Source organism: Carcharodon carcharias, chromosome 1 (assembly GCF_017639515.1).
Source record: "Carcharodon carcharias isolate sCarCar2 chromosome 1, sCarCar2.pri, whole genome shotgun sequence".
Classification (NCBI taxonomy): Eukaryota; Metazoa; Chordata; class Chondrichthyes; order Lamniformes; family Lamnidae; genus Carcharodon; species Carcharodon carcharias.
The window spans coordinates 68855606-68878653 of record NC_054467.1 but is presented as its reverse complement, the minus strand read 5'-3'; the positions used below and the strand labels follow the sequence as shown (position 1 = coordinate 68878653).

The 23048-nt window shown below is 44.2% G+C and overlaps 1 protein-coding gene across 7 annotated transcripts in view; it reads left to right on the top strand.

Moving 5' to 3' along the window:
- The window catches only part of sh3d19 (SH3 domain containing 19), a 202115-nt gene that overhangs the window by 169207 nt on the left and 9860 nt on the right, over positions 1 to 23048 (top strand). For 3 of the 7 annotated variants that reach the window (XM_041190047.1, XM_041190065.1, XM_041190057.1), the window contains exons 18-20: positions 5493 to 5545; positions 6302 to 6488; positions 16100 to 16203. In XM_041190047.1, coding sequence (XP_041045981.1) covers positions 5493 to 5545; positions 6302 to 6488; positions 16100 to 16203 — 344 coding nt within the window. The remainder of the gene's footprint in view (positions 1 to 5492; positions 5546 to 6301; positions 6489 to 16099; positions 16204 to 23048) is intronic. The other 4 variants (XM_041190081.1, XM_041190088.1, XM_041190073.1 and 1 more) reach the window with 2 other exon arrangements.

Sequence of the window (23048 nt, the reverse complement as noted above, 5' to 3'; positions counted from 1 at the left end):
AATTCTTGGAGATCTGATCATGTGACATCTGTTTATAGTTTGCAAATGTGATTGCATAATTAGTCCACAATTGCATTACCAGGTAGGTTATGCATACAATTTGTAAAACTTGATTGTAGTTTAAACTTTGTCTATGATTTCAAAACTCAGCTGTTGATTATGCATGAGAGTAAGTACATGGGGTCTAGCACCTGAGATTATAAAATTGCCTTTCTTTAATCAGAGAAAGTGTTGTCAGTTAATCAAGCGATGTACTTTCAATGCTATGCTTAGTTTCCTGATATTTACAGCTAAATTCACAGGCTTGATCATTACTTTAATAATTAAGTGGTCGTCAAACCACTTGAGAAGTGCAAAGTTATTGCAGATAAGTTCTGATTGGCTAAATTTCTGCTGGTGAGGCTGAACAAATTCTATGGTCTAGTGTAAACCAAACACGCCCAACAGAAACCGAAGTTAGCATTTGTATTGGTTATTATTAAATAAAAGTGGCAAGATTAACAACCACATTTCTTAAAGTGGAAAACATTCTGGTAAATTGCCCAGTGGATTTCTATACAACAGCTCTTTCAAAATTTTTGAGGGTTTCTTTCACAAAGGCAGTCACTTTGGCATCAGCAGTCACTAAAAGTTTTACGTTCAGATGTTATAGCGCTAAGATCTGACCTTTCCTAAATCTCTGCCAGTTTACAACAATTAGTGATTGCTTGGAGAAAACTCTATTTTCCAAGACTAAATCTAAATGCTCCTTTACAATTTTAATATTCTCTTTATTGAATGCAACATTTTCCGTATGGCATTGACCCATGTTTTGATCTGAGCCACTCAGTTTGTTAGACATTCACTTGTCCATAAACTTTCTATGGGCTTTTGCTTGGTAAGATCCTGTCAGACAACCATCCAAAAAGCACAGCTTCCTTGACAGTGCACCTGGGGCTTATGTGAACAGCGCAAGCAATGGCCTATCTCTTTAACCAATCAGGCTGAAGAATTATTAACAAGCAACACTGAGTCTGAACCATGAAGTGTTAATGACAATAGTGAATTCAATGTCAAATCACATACAATACAGTAGGTGAAACAAGAGAGAGAAAGAAAGATGGGATTAAGGAAAAGAACAAAGAAAAAGGCAAGAAAAATTTTTGAAGAAAAGTACTTTTTTAAAATCTCCAACAATTATTAAATTCTGAAAGAATAATACTTTTTCTGATAATTTTAATCCCTATCCATAAAGTAACATCATGCTCCTCAGTGTATTTGAATATTGAGTCAGGTGGTGAGATGTAGTGTTTGGGAAGCATCTAGGGGAGCAGGGCGACTTGGACAGCGATTTCTGAATTTCTGCACTTAACTGCACGTGTGTAGTCACCATTTTTGCTATCCAATTTTCACAAAAATGCTGTTGGCTTCTTGCTACTTTCACCCCAGAATTAGATCCTAACAACTATATTCAGTGTATTTAATTTTTTTAATATATAGTGTTTCAATTAATTACTTATTCTCTATCAATAGAGTAGCTGTTGAATGGACAATAACTCACTCAATTCACATTCATACATTTATACTTGTGTAATAGGAAGTCTGTGAAATTACAGGAAGTCCTCACTTAAAGTTATGGTTGCGTTCCTGAAAATCATGACTCTAAGTGAAATGACTTTAAGGAGTCATAGGGCTGAATTTTCAAGATGGCGGGGGCTCTAACAAGCATTGATTGGCATAAGGCCACCCCTCACTAGGGAGGAGGTCCTGCCTTGGAGCAATCTGATTGGCTGGCAGCTCTCCAGTCCCTGCAGGCACAGTGCCGCAGCGGCCAGAGGAGATACTGAAGGGAGCTGCCAGGTGCTAAGTCCCGGGAACCGGAGGACAGGTAAGTGGCAGGGGTCCCAGGGCGGGAGGGTAGGGAAGGCCTGGGAGGGGTCATGAGGGGACCAATTGGGGTTTCGGGGGATAGGCTGCAGGGAGGAAGAAAGGGAAATCTGAAGGTCACCGGGCCTTAACAGGAGGGCGCCCCCAGTCAAGAAGGGGCTTCTGATGGAGTTGCAGCCCTCACCCTCAGTTCTGCCCAAGATTGAACTTACTTTAATTGCACGTTCAGACTACCACCGCGCCACACCACCGCCGCCGCCGCCACCCCCCCCCCCCCCCCCCCCCAAAAAAAAAAAAGCTGTCATTGCCTGCCAGCCTAAAAATTGAGGCTGGGCAGAAAAAGGCTCTTAAATGGCCACTTAAGGATATTTGATTGGGGCAAGGTTGGGCTTCCCGTCTCCAGGCCCTGCCCACCCCAGCATAAAATCATGACCAGATTGGAGCAGGCGGGAACCTGGAGGGAATCTCGTCTAAGCAATTTCACACTTCCCTCCCCCCACTGCCTCAGAACCTGCGGGGAGAAGTGTAAATTTCTGGCCATAGATTCTCATAGGAATTAACATTAAAGCCAGACTTGTGTTCCTTTAGATATTTCTTGCCCAGAATAATGCAACAGACAAGTTGAAATACTGTACCACATGTGCAGAACTCTGCATTCCCAACTGAAATAGCTTGCAAAATAAAATACATCACTAAATATAAAAGAAAGACAATATACAATATTGTACAGTGCAAAATGTTTAACACTCACCTACATACCAGTACTTTTAGATTGCGCAAGCTCCATCTGGTGACAGAAGCTGGTTGGTGCAGGTGACATCCTGACTACCTGCACCGACGAACTACTGTCACCACATGGAACCTAGGACCTGCAGTACGAGTTCAGCAGCAGAGCCAGGGGCTAAGGTAAGAACAGAGGCCAGGAGGCAAGATCGGGAGGTGAGAGTGGAAAGTAACACCAGGAGGCAAGGACAGGACGGAGGCAAGGTGGGAGACAAAGCCAGGGAAAGACTCCAGGAGGAAGAGGGACTGACAGCGGAAGCGCCGTGGGAAAGGTATTGTGAACAGGCGGGCCTTGGAAGAGGTTGACAGTGGGAAATGATGATAAAGTGAAACTGGCAACGTTATACGGAAACACTGACATTACTTTATTAGTGACGTTAAAGTGAAACAATGTTAAATGAGGACTTACTATACTTGCTGCATTGCTGAAGTACATATATCTTGCACATATTGTTATAATTATGAGGTTTTTTAAATTATATTTTGGGATTGTAGCTTTAAATTTAGGGTAAATGAAGGAGCTCATATTCTGAAGTCTGCCGGATAGTAAGCCTGGGTGATTTTATTGTTAAAGACCAAAGGAGCGATTAGATTGTTTTACTAAGGATGATGCAAGGTATTTAAGCTTAGAGACAATAGCAGCAGTCTCTTGAGCTTGCAGTGAGAAAATTCTAAGTTTCCCAAAGTCCCAGAGAGGTGGTTATAGGTACCAGGTTGTAAACAGTTGTGCTGTAAATGGTTCATTTACTTCCAAAATGAAAAGGGTTTGGGATCAAGGATAGCTAATTAGCCTTCCTACCTGCATACAAGGTTACTGTGTTTCATGTTGCCTTGGGAAATAGAGCAGAGGAAGCTATATTTCAGATCAGGTTACAGGCTTCCCTACAAATCGGTGAATATCACAGACAGATAGCAGAGGTTCTATATTTTGCATGGCCACCAAAAAGAAAGGCTGCTTGACTTTGCAAGCTACCACAGTCGGATGTGAGAGGGAGATGGTTTCGAGTCGAGGAGATGCATGCTGCAATCTTCTACGGATTCCAGGAGATCAATTTTGCCATGGCCATAGGGAGGAAGAATCATCTGAACAGGCTTTTCTGCTGGTGGTGGATTTAGGAAACTCTCCAAACACTGAGAAAATCATCTGAAGGCATCACTCAAAGCAGGGATATAGGACCCCACTGGACGCTGGGAGCAACTGTGAACTGTTTGATATAAGGACTGTACTTCCGTGGAGTGTGTGATGTGTAATATATATAAACAAGGAATGTTCTTCTCTGTAGTTTAAAGCATAAATTGCTTTAATGTTTATGGAGGAGCAAGGCCACTGGGAGTGCTGATAGCCTCACTGATATTCTTACCATAAAACCTTTTCCCTCCGGTGACTAAAGTCAATAATGCTTTGTCATTTGTTACAGTAAAAGTTTTAAAATGTGAAATATTTGTCATTCTTTCAGCTATCAACTGTAGGTTCAAATCTCTTTTTAAAAGTGATAGGTCTCTATGAGGATCATAACAATATGATCTTCAATTGCGTGCCAGTTTCCGCTAAAATGGAATGAACATATTCTGGTATGGAGTGCAGCTTTGGTTAAGGACATCTGCCATTCTGACCCAGAATCACTTCAAATAAGGCAGTTTGGAACAGAGATTTGATAAATTGAATTAAAAATAAGGTTGATATTGTACATTCCTTGGTCACAGTTTGGACCCATCTCTGACCCAGAAGAAGTGAGCCACAAATGTCCAGATTTTGCTTCAGCAGCAAATGAACACACTTGCTGCTTGCACACAGACTTTCTGTGGGGTTTTGTACTATGCCTTGTAGTTAGTAATCCAAAACAGTGCAGCAGCATCTACAGGGGACCTTATGAACTGGTCAAGCAAAGGTATGTCTCATTAATTAATAAAGTTGAAGAATCCTTACTGAGATACAAAGTCTAAACCAGGAAGTATAAATTGAATTAAATATTCCAATGTCAAATAATTTACAGAAAGTAAAATAAAGAAAGTTGGGATGAAGAGGAGATGAAACAGATGGAAAAAAATTACATTATTTTAATATTTTGAAACCTCATCAAGAATTAAAATTTCAAGATACGAGACTCTACACCTTCAGAAGTAAATTTACAGTGCCAGAGAGGTTGTATAGTAGTAATTAAATCTTATCGTACCATTAAAAAATCAACTTAGACTGCAATGAACAAACCAAACCTTTTTTTGTTTCTTAGTCGGTATCTACCGGGTAAGTACCACAATATAAAGCCACTGCATGCACTTAAATGCCAAGTCTCTCGTTGCGATACTGTTAGGGAAATGTTTATGGAGGAGCAAGGCCACTGGGAGTGCTGATAGCCTCACTGATATTCTTACCATAAAACCTTTTCCGTCCGGTTGCTATCAGCAGGGTCTCAGAGACCAAACCATTATTCCATGAGTCTCTCCGCCAATAAGGGAGAATTAGGAGCCCTATGTGATGCTAGAGGTTTGACTAAGATTTGAAAACTTTAGCTGAATCCCTGGTAAAATTGAATTATAAAAGTTTAAATAGAATCATTAAGTACAGACACGAAACCATTGAGCAATTACACTCGTTGCACTTTTCTCTGAAATGCTGTCTATTGTGTCTCAGATTTTATCACTTTCGCATCTGTAAACTAGAACTTTAGGCCAATTCCAAGGCAATTTGAATCAGAATGTGTTTTTTATCACATCATTAAGTATATCTAGTACTTATCGATAGAGTAACTTGTCAATAATGGTGTGACTTTATGGTTTGGAAACATGAGTTAGAAATACAAATGATCAGTTTGTTAAAATAAACGTATTGAATCTTTCCTCAGGTTCTGACATATTAGCAGGTGGTAAAGCGGGTGACACCACCTCATGTAGTCAGGTAGGACTACTTTTGCAATGAAAATTTAGCCATCTTGCATGCAATTATATGCAAATACATACAAATATCAGAGAGTTGTTCCCTCTCAACTTTTTCATGCTTACTAATTGAGGATTATACATTTGCCACTAAACTGAAGCTGTGAACATAAATTTATTCCGCTAAAGTGTAACTAACTTAATAAAACTAAAAAATTTTGCACCCTTTTTATAAATTTTGTATATTCAGAAGTTTATTTTAAGTTTGTGTCTTATTTAGAACATGTTTTTATGTTGCATATTGACAGGTATTAAATGTATGTAGTTGATTTGTTCGCTGGGCTGATGGTGGCAGATGCCAATACACTTGTCCAAGGGTAGTAAGGCAAAATGTGAAGTCAGCCTGGGCCGGTCTTGCATAACTCAAAGCAGTTGCTAACAGAACAGCATTGTCAGAGTGGCGCCTGTTTGTCCTCCCAAGGAGTGACCTGTGATGAAAGGGATAGTTTAATTTATTTATTTACTAAAACTAGACAAGGGAATATTTGTATTGACCACTCCCATTTGGTGACACATGAGCAGTAGTTTACCAGTGGTTATCAGAATATCCAAGTCCTTTAGCAGCGCAGGGCTTCCTGTTCTATCTACACTCAATAAAATAACTTTTCATGCATACTACTCATGATAGACATTTACTATTTACCCTAGTCTTCTTTTTAATTAGTTATATGTGTGTGTGTGGTTTTTTTTTCTGCCGTTGCTGAAACAAACTCCGTAGGTTGGAAACTCAAACTCTCAGTGGTGTGAAGCACTTTATGATTTCAAAGCAGAAGCTGCTGACGATTTGCCATTTAAACGGGGGGATCGGATCCTTATCACAGAGCAGTTGGACTCTGAGTGGTGCAAGGGGAAACTGAACGGGCGTGAAGGGACATTCCCAACTGTGTTTGTTCAAATGTGCTCAGGTACGATCACTGTGTAGCTACGAATCCACAAGACTGAAGTAGACAAAATTGTCTTTTACTTATCTTTTGTTCATTGCTGAAAAAAGAGACATATCGAAGCTTTTGCACTCATCCGGACACTTCACAAGAATACCAATATAAGGGGAAAACAGCACTTTATAATGAATGTGAAGAGAGTGCTGATTGGTTGGCAAGTGGTGTTGCTGCGGAGAATACACAGCTGATGGCGACTGACAGTTAACTGCCAAGCATTGTTTGAAATTTAAACCAGGCAGCTTGATCCCGATTGGTCAAGGCATTTCCCTGAGGAATGAACCAGCGAATGGTTGGCATTTATTTTGTTTAGCTGAAACAGGTGCAACGTGTGTACACTTTCTTTCTGTCTGCCAAGAACAAGGCGCTGTGCATTAATATATGTAGCTTCCAGCACACGCAAATGTGCCAAACTGCGAGCCCAACTGATTGGTTATCAGCATAATTCTTAGCACATTGGACAACATTTGCTGAATAATCCTCAATCATGGAATCACATCTAATGTTGGACATTGAACTTTGAGTTTTGCAAGCAAGTACTGGTTGGGTATGGTATGTACCCTGCCCATTGCAAATGGCGGCTAAGACATGCTGTTTGACATGACCCGCCACTCTTTGGGACACATGGCTTACATACCTAACATTGCTCTAGCACTGAAATTCATATGCTACATCACTGTAGGCAGAACATCTTTTTGGCTTGATGGTAACGTCTTGGTGGCAAATACCACATGCATTGCTATTGCATAGTAGCAGCGTGAAACAGCTAGCTTCACCTGTTGCTCAAACTTTTGAGATACCTTGTCCTTCCAGGATAATCTGAGGTAGACTGGGCACTTTTCAGGGCCATTCATGAGTTTGCATGATATACAGCACGAAATGATCTGATCATGGTAGCCATTATTCTGCAGGATGCCTTTGATGTGCCCTATTTCAGCATCAAGTTTGCAGGGTGAGCAAATGGCTAGGGCCCTATTTACAACGTTGCTGATAAGACCAATCTTACAGCGTGTGGAACTGTAAGAGTCCCAACACATATGTTGACCAGTGAAGATAGACTTGCAGTAGACCATGGTAGAGAACCCCTTGACAGATTTCTCAACTAGTACATCAAGGAAAGGGAATTTCAAAGGTGAATTCGAGCGCAGGATGGAGCCCATTAAGACATGTAAGGAAATTGTTATGTGCAACTGTGGATTTAAACATAGCAAATGTGTGATCCCCATATTGGAAATATGTGATGGGTATGAGGTGAGGTGTCATTCCATCGAAGACACATTTCTCATGGAACCCAACAGATGTTTGTGAGTGCTAGGTCTAGAGGAGATCCCATGGTAACCCCATCTATTTGGACATACATTGTGTCTTTAAGACCGAACTCAACTCCGAAAGTTCCCGAATTCATAAGCTCAATGAATATTGATTCACGCATTGGTAGCAGGACTAGATTGCCATGACAAAGTGCTGCAGCACAAATATCAATGGCTCCCTGAAGTGGAACATTGTGAATAGGCTGACAATGTCAAATGAGCGTGTGGACACAGCATTGCTATTGATATGCAAGTCCAGCAGGGCCTTCGCTAATGTGAAGGAATCCATCTCCCTGTCTGTGGAAAACTTGGTCAAAACTGGTTGTAACAATTTGCTCAACTATTTGGCCAATTCATGTTGTGCAGAACCGGTCATAGATAAGATGGGACGTAAAGGGCCTTCACTTTTGTGCGTCTAGAGTAGCCCAAACTTATGTGGGTGTAGCGAACTGAGGACGAACCCTATCATGTATATCACGTGGTAGCTCATCGCTTTTACACAAGTCCAGCAAGCGTTTTTTAATCTTACTTTCAAACAAGGCTGTCTGGTCATGTTGAGCCAATGGATACAAATTTGGACCTGTCGTTAAGAATGGCATGTATTTTGTTGACATAGTCACACTTGTTAAGGATAACTATTCCCATCCCTTTGTCAAGTTTACTATGCGTATGTCCAGGTTGGTCCTAAGGCCTCGCATGTACGACATTTATGTTGCATGTGAAAGTTGAACAGACAACGTTTGGAATCCCACAGTACGTGCGCGCTAGATCAGCTAGGTGTATTTTCAAGGGCTTAGTGTCTTCAGTGGATGCTGGTTTGTGGCGGGGTAGTTGAGAGTAGAAGAGTTCGAACTCAGCAAATTATCTGTTCCTGTTTGATTTGGGATGAAGGCACATCAAAGTTGAAACCATGCGCAATAATGTGCTGAAATAGATGGTGTTGCCATGGGATCCCCTCTCGGCCCAGCCTTCGCAAACACCTTTGTTGGGTTAATATGCAAAATGTGTTTTTAATGGAATGACACGTTACCTCCTACCCCTCACATATTTCCAATACGTTTGCTAAATTTAAATCTGCAGCTACATAACGAATTTCCTTACATGTCTTAATGGGCTACATCCTGCGCTCAAATTCACCTTTGAAATGGAACAGTCAAATGAACTCCCCTTTCTTGATGTACTAGTTGAGAAATTTGCCAAGATTTTCTCTACCAGAGTCTACCATAAGCCCACCTTCACTGGTCAATATAGACATTGGGATTCTTAAGTTCCACACGCTATAAGATTGGTCTTATCGGCAACTTCATAAATAGGGCCCAAGCCATTTGCTCACCATGCAGGCTTGATGCTGAAATACGGTGCAGGATAATGACTTACCCTGATCAGATCATTTTGCGCTGTATATCACACAAACTCATGAACAGGCCTAAAGCCGTCACTTTCAGCCCTGAAAAGTGCCCAGTCTACCTCAGATTAAGATACCTCCTTTCAAGTGAAGCAGCATTTCACTTGCACTAACTTAGTCTACTACATTCGTTGCTCCCAATGAGGTCTCCTCTACATTGGAGAGACCAAACGTAAACTGGGCGACCGCTTTGCAGAACACCTGCAGTCTGTCTGCAAGAAAGCCCCAAACCTCCCTGTCGCTTGCCATTTTAACACTCCACCCTGCTCTCTTGCCCACATGTCTATCCTTGGCTTGCTGCATTGTTCCAGTGAAGCCCAACGCAAACTGGAGGAACAGCACCTCATCTTCTGACTAGGCACTTTACAGCCTTCCGGACTGAATATTGAATTCAACAACTTTAGATCTTGAACTCCCTCCTCCATCCCCACCCCCTTTCCATTTCTTCCCCCTTCCTTTTGTTTTTTCCAATAATTTATATAGATTTTTCTTTTCCCACCTATTTCCATTATTTTTAAATCTATATCTTTTATGCCCTGTTAGTCTTTCCACCCCACCCCCACTAGAGCTGTACCTTGAGTGTCCTGCCATCCATTCTTAATTAGCACATTCGTTTAGATAATATCACCACCTTCAACACTTCTTTGTTCTTCTGTCTGTAACATCTTTTGATTATCAGCTTCTATCACTGCTTGCTTCTCCCCACAACCACACCCCCCCCCACCCCACCCCACTTCCCCCGCCCCCACCTTAAACCAGCTTATATCTCACCCCTCTCCTAATATTCACTCAGTTCTGTTGAAGGGTCACAAGGACTCGAAACGTCAACTCTTTTATTCTCCGCAGACGCTGCCAGACCTGCTGAGTTTTTCCAGGTAATTCTGTTTTTGTTTTAGATTTCCAGCATCCGCAGTTTTTTGTTTTTATCTCTGTGTTTAATTGACTGCCACTCCTCTTCAAGAAATGCCTACCTTGAAGAAGTACTGCTCCTCTCTCTGACAAGATTTCCATATCTCTCTTTTGCCTTGTTCACCCTCATTGCTTTCCATTTCTCTCCTGCTGTTTACTAAAAGCTGCTTTCACAGCCATATCTCCTTTCTCAGTGACTGTCTCCGTCTCCGACTTACCCCACTTGGATTTCAACTGAAATTCCATCCCTCTTGTTTGGAACCCACCCAGGATTACAGGTATCTCCGGGACAGAAAACATTTCTCGGACTGCTGTTCCCGTCGCATTCTGAGATCCACACTCAGTGCCATGTGCCGCCAAATGAACACACTCGACCTCGCCCTCCAGCAGCACCGCCGCACCCTTTTTCAAAGCTGTGCGTGCCCCCAGTTTCATTTTATTCCTCGTCTCATCCGATGCCTCAACAAGAAACTTTTTCTCTTTCTCCCAAGTGCTAAGGAACGCAGGCTCCAACAGCTCATCAACACCAACACCCATCTAGGCCCCTCCACCCCTGCCTGTCCCTCCGTCCCCACCCCATCTTCCAATCCTAGCCCCGGCCATGTATTCGTTATTACCCCTGACCTTCCCCTCCCCGACGCTGAACGTTCAGTGCTCAACAAATGACTTAGTTTCATACCCTTACACCCTCATCTCAATGAAGTTCAGGCTCGGCATGATGCTGAACTGTTCTTCCGCCGTCTTCGTCTCCATGCTCACTTCTTTGGGCAGGAGTCCTCTCCCCATTCAACGGATCCTTTTACCCACCTACAATATTCTCCCTCCACCTGGACCCCTCCCTCTGGATTCTTACCTTCTCTTGATCTTTTCATTGAGAACTGTTGGGTCTCAAATTCTCTGCTCCTCTCACCCATTCTAATCTGTCTCTCTCTGACCTTACTGCACTCCGTTCTCTCGGGTCCAACCCCAACATTGTCGTCAAACCCGCTGACAAGGGTGGTGCTGTTGTTGTCTGGTGCACTGACCTCTACCTCGCGGAGGCTGAGCATCAACTCGCAGACACTTCCCCCTACCTCTCCCTGGATCATGACCCCACCACTGAACATCAAGCCATTGTTTCCAAGACTGTCATTGATCTCATCTCCTCTGGAGATCTTCCTCCCACAGCTTCCAACCTGATAGTCACCCAACTTCGGACGGCCCGCTTCTACCTCCTACCCAAAATCCACAAACAGAACTGTCCCGGCAGACCGATCATGTCAGCCTGTTCCTGCCCCACAGAACTCATTTCTCGTTATCTTGACTCCCTTCTTTCTCCCCTTGTCCAGTCCCTTCCCACCCTCATCCTTGATTCCTCTGACACCTTAAGTCACATCAACAATTTCCAGTTCCCTGGCCCCAACCGCTTCCTCTTCATCATGGACATCCAATCCCTCTATACCTCCATCCCCCACCAGGATGGTCTGAAGGCCCTTAGCTTCTTCCTTGAACAGAGGCCCGAACAATCCCCATCCATCACTACTCTCCTCCGTCTGGCTGAACTTGTTTTCACACTGAACAATTTCTCCTTTAACTCCTCTCATTTCCTCCAAATAAAAGCTATGTCTGTCTTTTTATGGGATATGTGGAACATTCCTTGTTCCAGTCCTACTCCTTCCCACAACTCTTTCTCCGGTACATCGATGATTACTTCAGTGCTGCTTCATGCTCTCGTCGGAACCTGGAAAAATTTATTAATTTTGCTTCCAATCTCCACCCCTCCATAATTTTCACGTGGTCCATCTCTAACACTTCCCTTCCCTTCCTTGACCTCTCTGTCTCAATTTCTGGTGATAGACTGTCCACCAATATCCATTACAAGCCTACCGACTCCCACAGCTTCCTCGCCTACAGCTCCTCATACCCCACTTCCTGTAAGGACTCCATCCTATTCTCTCAGTTCCTGCACCTCTGTCGCATCTGTTCTGATGCTGCTGCCTTCAAAAACAATTCCTCTAATATGTCCTCCTTCTTCCTTAACCAAGGTTTTCCACCCGCGGTGGTTGACAGGGCCCTCAACCCGTGTCCAGCCCATCTCCCCATCTCCCGCGCATCTGCCCTCACGCCTTCTCCTCCCTCCCAGAAACATGATAGGGTCCCCCTTGTCCTCACTTATCACCCCACCAGCCTCCGCATTCAAAGGATCATCCTCCACCATTTCCACCAACTCCAGCGTGATACCACCACCAAACACATCTTCCCTTCACCCCCCCCTAGCGGCATTCCGTAGGGATCGTTCCCTCCGGGACACCCTGGTCCACTCCACCATCACCCCCTACTCCTCAACCCCCACCTATGGCACCTCCCCATGCCCACGCAAAAGATGCAACACCTGCCCCTTCATTTCCTCTCTCCTCATGTCCAAGGGCCCAAACACTCTTTTCAAGTGAAGCAGCATTTCACTTGCATTTCCCCTAACTTAATCTACTACATTCGTTGCTCCCAATGCGGTCTCCTCTACATTGGAGAGACCAAACGTAAACTGGGCGACCGCTTTGCAGAACACCTGCAGTCTGTCTGCAAGAAAGCCCCAAACCTCCCTGTCGCTTGCCATTTTAACACTCCACCCTGCTCTCTTGCCCACATGTTTGTCCTTGGCTTGCTGCATTGTTCCAGTGAAGCCCAACGCAAACTGGAGGAACAGCACCTCATCTTCCGACTCGGGACTTTACAGCCTTCCGGACTGAATATTGAATTCAACAACTTTAGATCTTGAACTCCCTCCTCCATCCCCACCCCCTTTCCGGTTCTTCCCCCTTCCTTTTGTTTTTTCCAATAATTTATATTGATTTTTCTTTTCCCACCTATTTCTTTATTTTTAAATCTATATCTTTTATGCCCTGTTAGTCTTTCCACCCCACCCCCACTAGAGCTGTACCTTGAGTGTCCTGCTATCCATTCTTAATTAGCACATTCGTTTAGATAATATCACCAACTTCAACACCTCTGTGTTCTTTTGTACTTTTGTCTGTGACATCTTTTGATTATCTGCTCCTATCACTGCTTGCTTCTCCCTACAACCCCCCCCACCACCACCACCTTAAACCAGTTTATATTTCACCCCTCTCCTAATATTCACTCAGTTCTGTTGAAGAGTCATGAGGACTCGAAACGTCAACTCTTTTCTTCTCCGCCGATGCTGCCAGACCTGCTGAGTTTTTCCAGGTAATTCTGTTTTTGTCTCAGATTACCCTGGAAGGGCAAGGTACATCAAGAATTTGAGCAATAGGTGAAGCTAGCTGTTTCATGCAGCTATGATGCAGTAGCAACAAGCGTGACATTCGCCACTAACAGGATGCTGCTGTCCAGCCAAGATGTTCTGTCTATCACACAAATGAGTAAGGTGGTGTATAAATTTCAGTGCTAGTGTGCTGCTAGTTATGTAGGCTGTACGTCCCAAAGACTGGCAGATCATATCAAATAACATGTCCCAACCACTGTTCGTGATGGGCAGGGTACAGAGCGTAACGAACCAGCCCGTGTTTGCAAAACTCAAAACATAGTGTCCAACATTAGATGTGATTCCACAATTGGACAAATTTGCTAAATAATCCTCAGTGTGCTAAGAATTACGCTGACAACAATTTAAGATTGTCAGATGGGCTCGCAGTGGCACATTTGCGTTTGCTGGAAGCTACATATATTAATAGACAGGGTTCTTTGCAGACAAAGAATAGCTAAACAAAATAAATGCTAACCTTTCGCTGACTCAGGGTAATCAGGGTCAAGTTGCCTGGTTTAAATTTCAAACAATACTTGCCAGTTAACTGTCAGTCACCATCAGTGGCGCATTCTCCATGGCAGCTCCACTTGCCCACCAATCAGCACTCTTCACATACAGTATAAATTGTTGTTTGTTGGTATTCTTGCGAAGTGTCCTGATGAGTGCAAGATGAAAAGCTTTGACATGTCTTTTTTCAGCAATACTCAAGTTCTGTACTACCAAACGACTATTTTTCCTGGAAGTTGTATTCTTTGAGTTTTAATGCCGTAAATTCATAACTTTGGAACCAAGATACTGTTTTCGTATAGAAAAAGACTTTCTTATATTTCCTTATATGATGAGAAGCTAGGAGTTGTAGAGGAGCAGAGAGATTTAGGAGTCCATGTGCATAAGTCACTAAAACCTAGTGAACAGGTACAAAAAATAAATTAAAGGCTAGTGAAAGGTTAGGTTTCATGTCAAGAGGGCTGGAATTCAAATGCGTAAATGTTTTGCTATAGTTAGGTGAAGCTCTGGTTAGACTATTTCTTGAGTACCAGATTGTTCTGGGTATCGCATCCCCTGTTGGCCTTGGCAGGGGTGCAGCACAGATTTAACAGATGATGCCAGGTATAAAAGAGCTTAAGTTATGAGGACAGGTTGCATAGACTAAACTTAAATTCCCTTGAGTAAAGAAAACTTAAGGGTATATGAATGAGGTATTTAAAATGATTAAAGGATTTGAAAAGGTGGATGTCTTCTGGTGAGGAAATGGGGAACACTTTTACTGCCCTCGGCAAAAAGCTACTGAAGCTATATCAGCTGAAAATTCTTCATTAGGATAGATCTTCATTAAGTAGAGCTTTTAAGGGATATGGAACCAAGGTGGGTAAAAAGAGTTAAGATACAGATCAACCATGATCTAGTTGAATTGTGGAAATGGCCAACTCCTGTTCCAAGTAAATGCTCATTATTTTATGCATAGTATAATTAAAATGGCTTATTGGAGTAGCATATTTATTGAATTTGGGAAAAACAGCCAATGTGATGCATGAGAATCAAACAAAAGGCATTTGATATGACATTTTTATTTCATCTTGAAATGTTAACCATTGATGATAAAATGGAGGAGCCAGGAAGGATAGAGAGAGAAAAAGTAAAATGAACCAGAAAGGGTTGTGGGCGAGGGGAAGAGTTTTTACTAGTCTGGACCTCCCTGGTGTAAGCATGGAAATCCTTAAAGGCTTGGGGGCACATTGCCAGCCCATCCTCTGTCATTGAACATGGGGTCGTAGAAAGGCAAGATAGGGCAGAAAAATGGACAGAGGACAAAATGAGAAGGTAATGTGTATGAAAATTAAGAAACGAATGGGAAAGTACAAATTAGAAATGAAGCACAAATTACAGCTGTCTACTAAATGTTGACTGTATTCATAAAGTTATAAGTTATCTAGTCACATTGTAGCTGGGGGGAACTGTCAATTAGATTTCTTGAAATTGATGATAAATAATTTCCTTGTATCTTAGATGTGCTTTTTGATTTAGGGCCTATTGGACTTTGTAATTGGTTTGTAGTAGTTTATTATTGACATCTTATACAATTCTTACGAAAGCTATTAATTTGGATTTCATCAGTTTATATCCATCAGTAACTGATAGAGGCTTTAATGAAAAATGAGAAATTAAAATTGATTTCTAGTAACAATTTGAAATATGATTTTTTGTAAAACTGTATTTTCATAGGTGATCTTGGTCTATCCATATTCAATCCCAGGCTATATTTTAGTCTTTCATTTTGACAACCTGAGGTTACATTTTCCACCTAGTGACTAAGAATGGGTGATATCTTTAATCCATAATGTCCTGTTATATTCTGTATAAAGAGTCAGGTCCACATGGGTCACATTGTTCAAATACTAAGGGTGAATCAAATTTCAGCCAATTCTAGATAACTGGCTGAAATTTGAAACCAGGTGCAGCATAAATCATAGCTGTGGGTAGATTGTGCAAATTTATTTTGCAGAAGCCTGGTGAATTCCAGGAAATGGAGATAACCAAAACAATGGGCGGCTGTGATTGAGGTGTGGGTATCAACAATTTATCTGAAATAGCAGTATATTGTAGATAATATTCATATTGACGTAGAGTTGTGGAGAATGCCTCTACCAAGCTGTACCTTCAATATTTTTATACAAAACAATTTTTATTTCAGGAGAAGCAAGTGCAGCAAAACAACAGCCCTCAGAGAATAAGAGAGGAAAAGCCAAGGCACTGTATGACTTTGTTGGGGAGAATAAAGATGAGCTTGATTTAAAGGTATGTAATGTGGCATCAAATCTATTCAATTCTTTAATTGGCTTGTAGAAACCTCTCTTAAAACCTTTAAAAAAATAACCTGGACGTTTTCAGTAATCTTTTTGATTGATTATAGATTGGCTTCTGATGGAGGTTAGAGTATCCATCTACTATTATATGATAGTTGAGCATGCTCAGTCCAAATAAAGAATCATTCTTCACAGGCACAGCAAAAAGGGGATTTTATTATGACATATGCTATGATGGAATGAAAGTTGTTGTTCTGTGTTGGGAGAGGTGGGTGGAATTGCTCTGGTTGTGTGTTTCTGATTGTGTTTACGATATTGCTGCACATACCTAACAGCGCAATTCTCCTTGGTCAGCAGGATAACATTTTGATCTTTGGTGCAATCCAGGCTACAACATGAGATTAGATGATTTCTGTTTGTTTGTTTTCTAATATAAAGCAGACACCATCCTTCCATCTCAACACTATATAATAACTCAGTCCTGTCCATGAATGCTGACCTGGCATCATGCTTTGGCAAGAATATGACCTGTCTGTTCAGAAAAAGCTTTTTACTTGTTAACCAATAGGCTATTGTTTATATTCTATGAATGGTTGACTGCACTTAGACTGGGTATTCAGAACACTAACTCCTAACTTGTTGGGACTCCCACATGTTAGGACTCTCAATGTTCCAACTCCACACCTGTGTGTAATCATGCCTAGGAAGTTCTGATGCAAGGTCATTAACTTTTCCAACATTTTCTGTTATTTCCAATTTCTAGCATTTGCTGTGTGTCATTGACATTATCTCCATTTCTTTCTCCATAGATGCTGCCTGACCTGCTGAGTATTTACAGCATTTTCTGTTTTCGTTTCAGATTTCCAACATCTGCAGTATTTTGCTTTTGTACTCAATTACCCTTCTCATTCAACTTTATACATTGCAAAAATGTTCTTAAGGAATTGAAGTCACTTCTCCTAAGGTCCTTTTGGCTGAGGAGTAATAATTGGGGCTGTTTCTCAATATTTTTTCTATTGTGAAAGTTGATTCCTATTGTCAAGCCCTTACGCAGTATGAACTGAAATGTGACTACATGCACAAAGAAACACATCAGAAGGTTGGCATGAAGGAGAGATATACCAAAGAACTGGGTGTAGGAGAGGATTATGACTGGGGAGATAGGGTGGGACATATTGAGGGATGTAAAGATGGCAATATTAAATTCAGTACATTCAGGAAGTTCATGGAGGGCAGTGAAAACATCAGTAGTGAATATACACACGTTAGTATAGGACAGGATACAGTCTGTTGATGTTTGGCAGGTTGGAATTTATAGAGTGTTGGGGGTGGGGGGAGGAAATGGGAGGCCAACAAGGTGTATGGCTGTCTGTGGCAATGATGGAGAAGTGGAAATGAACAGTATTGCAGATGTGGCAATAACTAGCCATGGTGATGGAGTGTGATGATTGATGGATAGCATAGCTCAAGTTCATTAATATGAGCAGATCTAGCTGGATTACAATACTTCATTTATATATTTCAAACCAATAAACATCCTGAATCAAACATATTCTCTTAACCTTTGATGATGCATTCATAAAGAAAAGCTTTTATGTAGGAAAGACAACCAGTTTGCTTCCTCCCCTAGATCAGTACAAAAAAAAGAGAACTGGCCCACGTGGCCACCAGCTTTGTTTTTAATTCCTTTATCTTTGAACTGTGTTGGAACAAAAAGAAGATTTTTGTCGGGGGTTTTATCTTTACAATTAACCAGATCTGACAGTCAGGTTTTGGAGCTCAAGCAACAACTGACATTGCTGTGATGCATCCTCCTGGCTGAGAATTTCATGGATGGCACATTTCTAGAGGTGGTTACCCCATGGCTTAAGGGCAGAATTTTATGCCTCGCGGGCAAGCATGCACCGAATCCAATCAGGCGTAAAATAGCGCAAGAGGACATTGGGCAATCGTCCCGACATCATCCCACACATGCGCAACCTTGAGGTGGGCGGGCGCATGTGGGTGTCTAAGCCGCACCTGCCATCAATCAAAAGACCATTAAAAACCCAATTGATCCAGATTTTATGTTGTCCGTGCGATTTCGCACTTGTCGCACGGGCAGGCGGGCAGCCCACATTTTGCAAAACCTCATCCAAGGGCAGGATGAAAAGGGTCAGCAGCATTGCCATTATGAGTAGTGACGAGTTTAGGAGATAGTTTGCTGCTGGTTGCTTATTTGAACTTGACAGCTTCATTCTTAGCATTTCTAGGCTTCATTTCAGGACTCATTGGTGTCTCCAAAGCCCCAGAGGATTGTGACCATGTGGAACCTTCCAGGTATCAGACAGCCTTCTGTGACCATGGTAATGAGGTTTATGCTCTCTGCTGGCGGCACCTCCTCTGAGGAAGAAGAGAGGGACAGAAAGGAGAGGAGGCCAGGTGTTCCAATCTCGCTTCCAGGGGAGGGACCTGTGGGAAGAGTGGCACAGGCACAAGGGGCGCAGAGCCAGCAGGTAGCCCAAGGCAGAAGGGGCCGCAGAAGACGCCACTATCCTGCTGCCAGGGTTTACAGGCAGCGATACATCTACCTCAATATGTCTGAGGTGCAATGCCAAAGGAGGCTCCGCCTCTCCAGGGAGACTGTGACCTCCATTTGTGAGATGATTGGGCCTGAGATACCTCCAACTGTGTGGGAAGCCCCATGCCAGTGGCTCTGAAAGTCACAGTGGCCCTCAACTTCTATGCCTCTGGCTCTTTCCAGGGGTCAGTGGAAATCTTTGCAGAGTGTCCCAATCAGCTGTCCAAAGTTGCGTCAACCTGGTGACAGAAACTCTGCTCAGAATGTTAATGACATTGATTCATTTCCGTACAGATGAGGCCAACCAGGCTGAGTGAGCCAGGGTGTTTGCAGTGATTGCTGTGTTCCCCCACACCCAGGGTGCAATCGACTGCACACATGTGGCCATCAAGGCACCAGCAGGTCAGTCAGATGCCTTCGTCAACAGGAAGGGGTTCCACTCAAACATTCAGATAGTGTGTGACCACAGGGTGCAGATTCTGCAAGGCTGTGCAAAGTACCTTGGCAGCTCCCATGATGCTCAAATCCTGAGATGCTCCCAGATGCTCCAGCCCAACTGGATGAATGGCTGCTGGGTGATCAGGCCTATCCGTTGAAAAGGTGGCTCATGACGCCTCTCCGGCACCCAAGGACAGAGGCAGAGCAGTGTTATAATAGGAGTCATGCCTCCACAAGGGCAGTGATAGAGAGGACCATAGGTCTTCTCAAGATGCACTTCCGACACCTGGACCGTTCAAGGGGAGCACCACAATACCCCCCAAAGCAGGTGTCACTGATAGTGGTTGAATGCTGCGCTCTCCACAATCTGGCATTGGCAAGGGAGGACTCACTGGAGGAAGAGGATCTTGAGGCAGCTTGACAGGCCACAGAGGATGAATCCAGCAGTGAGTCAGAAGAGGAGCACAGTGAGGAGAATACTGAGGGTGTGGAGGCAGACCTCTGGATCCTTTAGGGAAGCAGGGACATCAGGGACATCTTGATCCAATGCTCCTTCAGCTAGGCTGCTAAAGACCTGCTTCCACCTCATGCCAGGGCTGCCACCTCCATCCAAGATGTCTGACCATTTCATTTGAATCCAAAGTCCACTCAGTGCTTGTGCAATAATGTTTACAGCCATCTATGTCCAGCATTACATACTGGCTTACCCTGCACCAAAATAAAAGGTGAAGCATACTCAGGCCCACGACAAAAACAAAATTTATGTAATTTTCACACTCAAAACAAATTAACATTACCATCTCTGGTGTTCATTTCCACACCAGTAAACATATAAATAAAGCATTAGAGAACAGAAGATCACCCATGACCAGTCCCTCTTGTGCTCATGGCATCTTAAACTTGCGCATACGAGTGCTGCATCTTGGTGCCCCTTCCCTCGCTGGCAGCAGCATTGGAGACAGCCTGCTGACTCTGCTGTCTTGTTGGCCTTGATGACCTTGGCTGTAGTCCTCTGGCCAGTGGAGCATGCGCTGGCACCACCTGGGTGGGAGTGGCTAGTGCTTCAGCTGGCATCTCCCCCGTCATCACAGCCTCATCAAATGCCACAATCACTGGCAGAGGGGCGGAGGAGCTGCTGCCATCATCATCCAGAACGCCATGAGAGGAGCATGCGGATATGACAGGCAGTTCATGCCCAACGTGAGGTTGCTCTGGACCTCCTTGCTTGCCATTGATGGGTGGACACCTAGCTGGGATACTGGGTGCCTCATTCATTTCCCACACTGATACTGACCACCTGGGGTCATTGCCTGTGTGAGGGCTTGCAGGTCCGAGTGCAACCCCAGGAACCCCTGGAGCAGCCTCTCCATGAGAGGAACCACTCTTTCAATGGAGGAAACAGTGTGCTCGGCCATGAGGGTCAACGCACTGCTCATGCTCAGCATGGATTCCTCCACAGCAGATACCATGGCATGCATACCCTCATGGATCTCCGCCAGATGCCCCTGCACATCCCGATGGACATTCTGCCACCTAATGGACGACTTCAGAAGCCCATCATCTGCCTTTTAATTCAGCATTATCGTGGTCCCCAGCGGTCCTCCGACTGCCGGCACCCTGGGCGCACTCTCTGCCTCCGCTTGCAAGACAAGCAAGTGTGAAGTGCCCTCACCGCTGTGCACTGACATTCTAGCAGATGATCTAATGCCCACTGAGGTGCTGGTGCCTAGTTCAGAGAGTGGGTGTGATGCAGGTGCAGCTGAAGCCTGTTGGTCCTCTGGCATCAGGGGTGGCTCTTTGGGGTCCTGCGATTGAGAGCATGCTGGTGAATCTAAGGGAGAACAACGGCATGTCCTTAGTTTAAGTCATCACACTGTCTCTGTGCATGCCAGGCATCCTGGTGAGACAATGGAGATCTGCATCATGGTGCCATCGTCTTTCAATAATCAATGGGGACTCCAGTTTTGAGGCTCCCATCAATGAAGAGACTACACAAGAATGTTTGTGTCATCCAAAGCTCTCACCTCTGTGCACTGCACTCTTTGTCTGACACCCCGGCCTCTCCACAATCGGCTGAACGAGGAGCATGGTGGCTCTTTAGTTCCAGGGCATCCTGCTCAAATCTGGTCAATATTAGGAGATTTGGGGGGCGTCCACCTGTCCGTGTCCTCTCAATGTTGTTATTTTGTTTAGCTGAAACAGGCGCAATGTATGTACATGTTTTTTTCTGTCTGCAAAGAACAGGGCCCTGTGTATTAATATATGTAGCTTCCAGTACACGCAAATGCACCACACCGCGAGCCCAACTGACCATCTTAAGTTGGTTGTCAGCATAATTCTTAGCACACTGAGGATTATTCAGCAAATGTTGTCCAGAGGATTATTCAGCAAATATTGTCCAGTCGCGGAATTACATTGAATGTTGGACACTTGTTTTGAGTTTTGCAGACAGGCTGTATGGGTACAGCCTGTACCCTGCCCATTGCAAACAGTGGCTGGGGCATGCTGTTTGATATGAGTCTTTGGGATGTACAGCCTACTTGGCCAGCATCAGACTGAAAGGACAGAGGAGCATTGACTAGTCCACTCCCTACCTGCAGTGTCATTGCAGCCTGGCCAACCCCACCTGAGGAGCACCTTGCAGGGCACATCCAAGTCATGGCCCTCGAGCCACAGGACACTCATTCCAAGCAGCCAGGGCTCATCCCCTTGGCTCTGGTGTCATTGCCAGTTGGCACTCAGACTCTAACACCCCTGAGCTCCACGGCTGTGGGGGGGGAGGGGGGGGGCGCCAGCCCTTAATACTTCACCACACTGATCCATGCCAACACGGCACTCACCCTTCCCGAGTGCATTGAACGTTTTGCGCCACTGCACTCAGGTGCACTGCACGATGTCGTGGCTGCTGACCTCAGCTGCCACCTCCTTCCAAGCTCTTTTTGTCTGGTGCAGCGGCCGCCTCCTTCCATCTCTGGCGTCTCCTGGCAGCCACCTCCTCCAAGAGGGCAGCCAGGCACTTGTCTGAAAACAAGCGGGAGGGTGGGGGGCTGAGTGCCCACCGGACCTCCCCCTGCCCCCCTTTGCCCGGCATCTTCAGTCTTCAGCTACTGTTGAAGCCATAGCTTCAGTCTCCAGGCCGCAGAATATGATTCTTCCCTGGCAAACTTCAAGGGACTGCCTGTGCCGTTTCTAAACTGCCCACTGGGTCACCATCGGACCCAATGCCTGACAGGCCCTGCCCCTGCCAGGCTCTTCCCATTTGAGCAGACTGTTTTACACTGGGCAGGCCTTAATTGGCCAGCCAACATGAAATCACAGCGGTGGACCAATTGTGGTCGGGGCCTTTTTCCCAACCGATCCCGGACCTGCCAATCACCCGTGCCCACCAAGGGTAAACTTCAGGCCTGTGTGTGTGCAGGCAGAGGGAATGGGTGACTGTCAGATGGTCAAGCAGGTAGTGCACGTGTCCCTGAGTGCATCACCCTCTCTAACCAGTATTCAGTTCTGAATACTAGTGAGGTCAATGGTTCCTCTGGTGTCAAACCTTAGGCACCATGGCTGGCTCAGCTGTATAGGAGGAAGATTGAACAAGCAATACTGAATAGGGGCTTTTATAGTTAAGGAACTGACACGCATTTCTACAGCTGCAGAGATGAATCCAGCATGTTCCATGGTCAACAATGTCACTGAGTTGCTGCAGGGCACTCTGAAGGGGGAGGGTGGTGAACATGAAGATGATGGTTCATATCAGTACTAACTACATAAGTATAAAGAGGGATGAGGACCTTAATTTAGATTTTAGGAAGTTTAGAATGAGACAAGCAAGCAGGGCCTCAAAG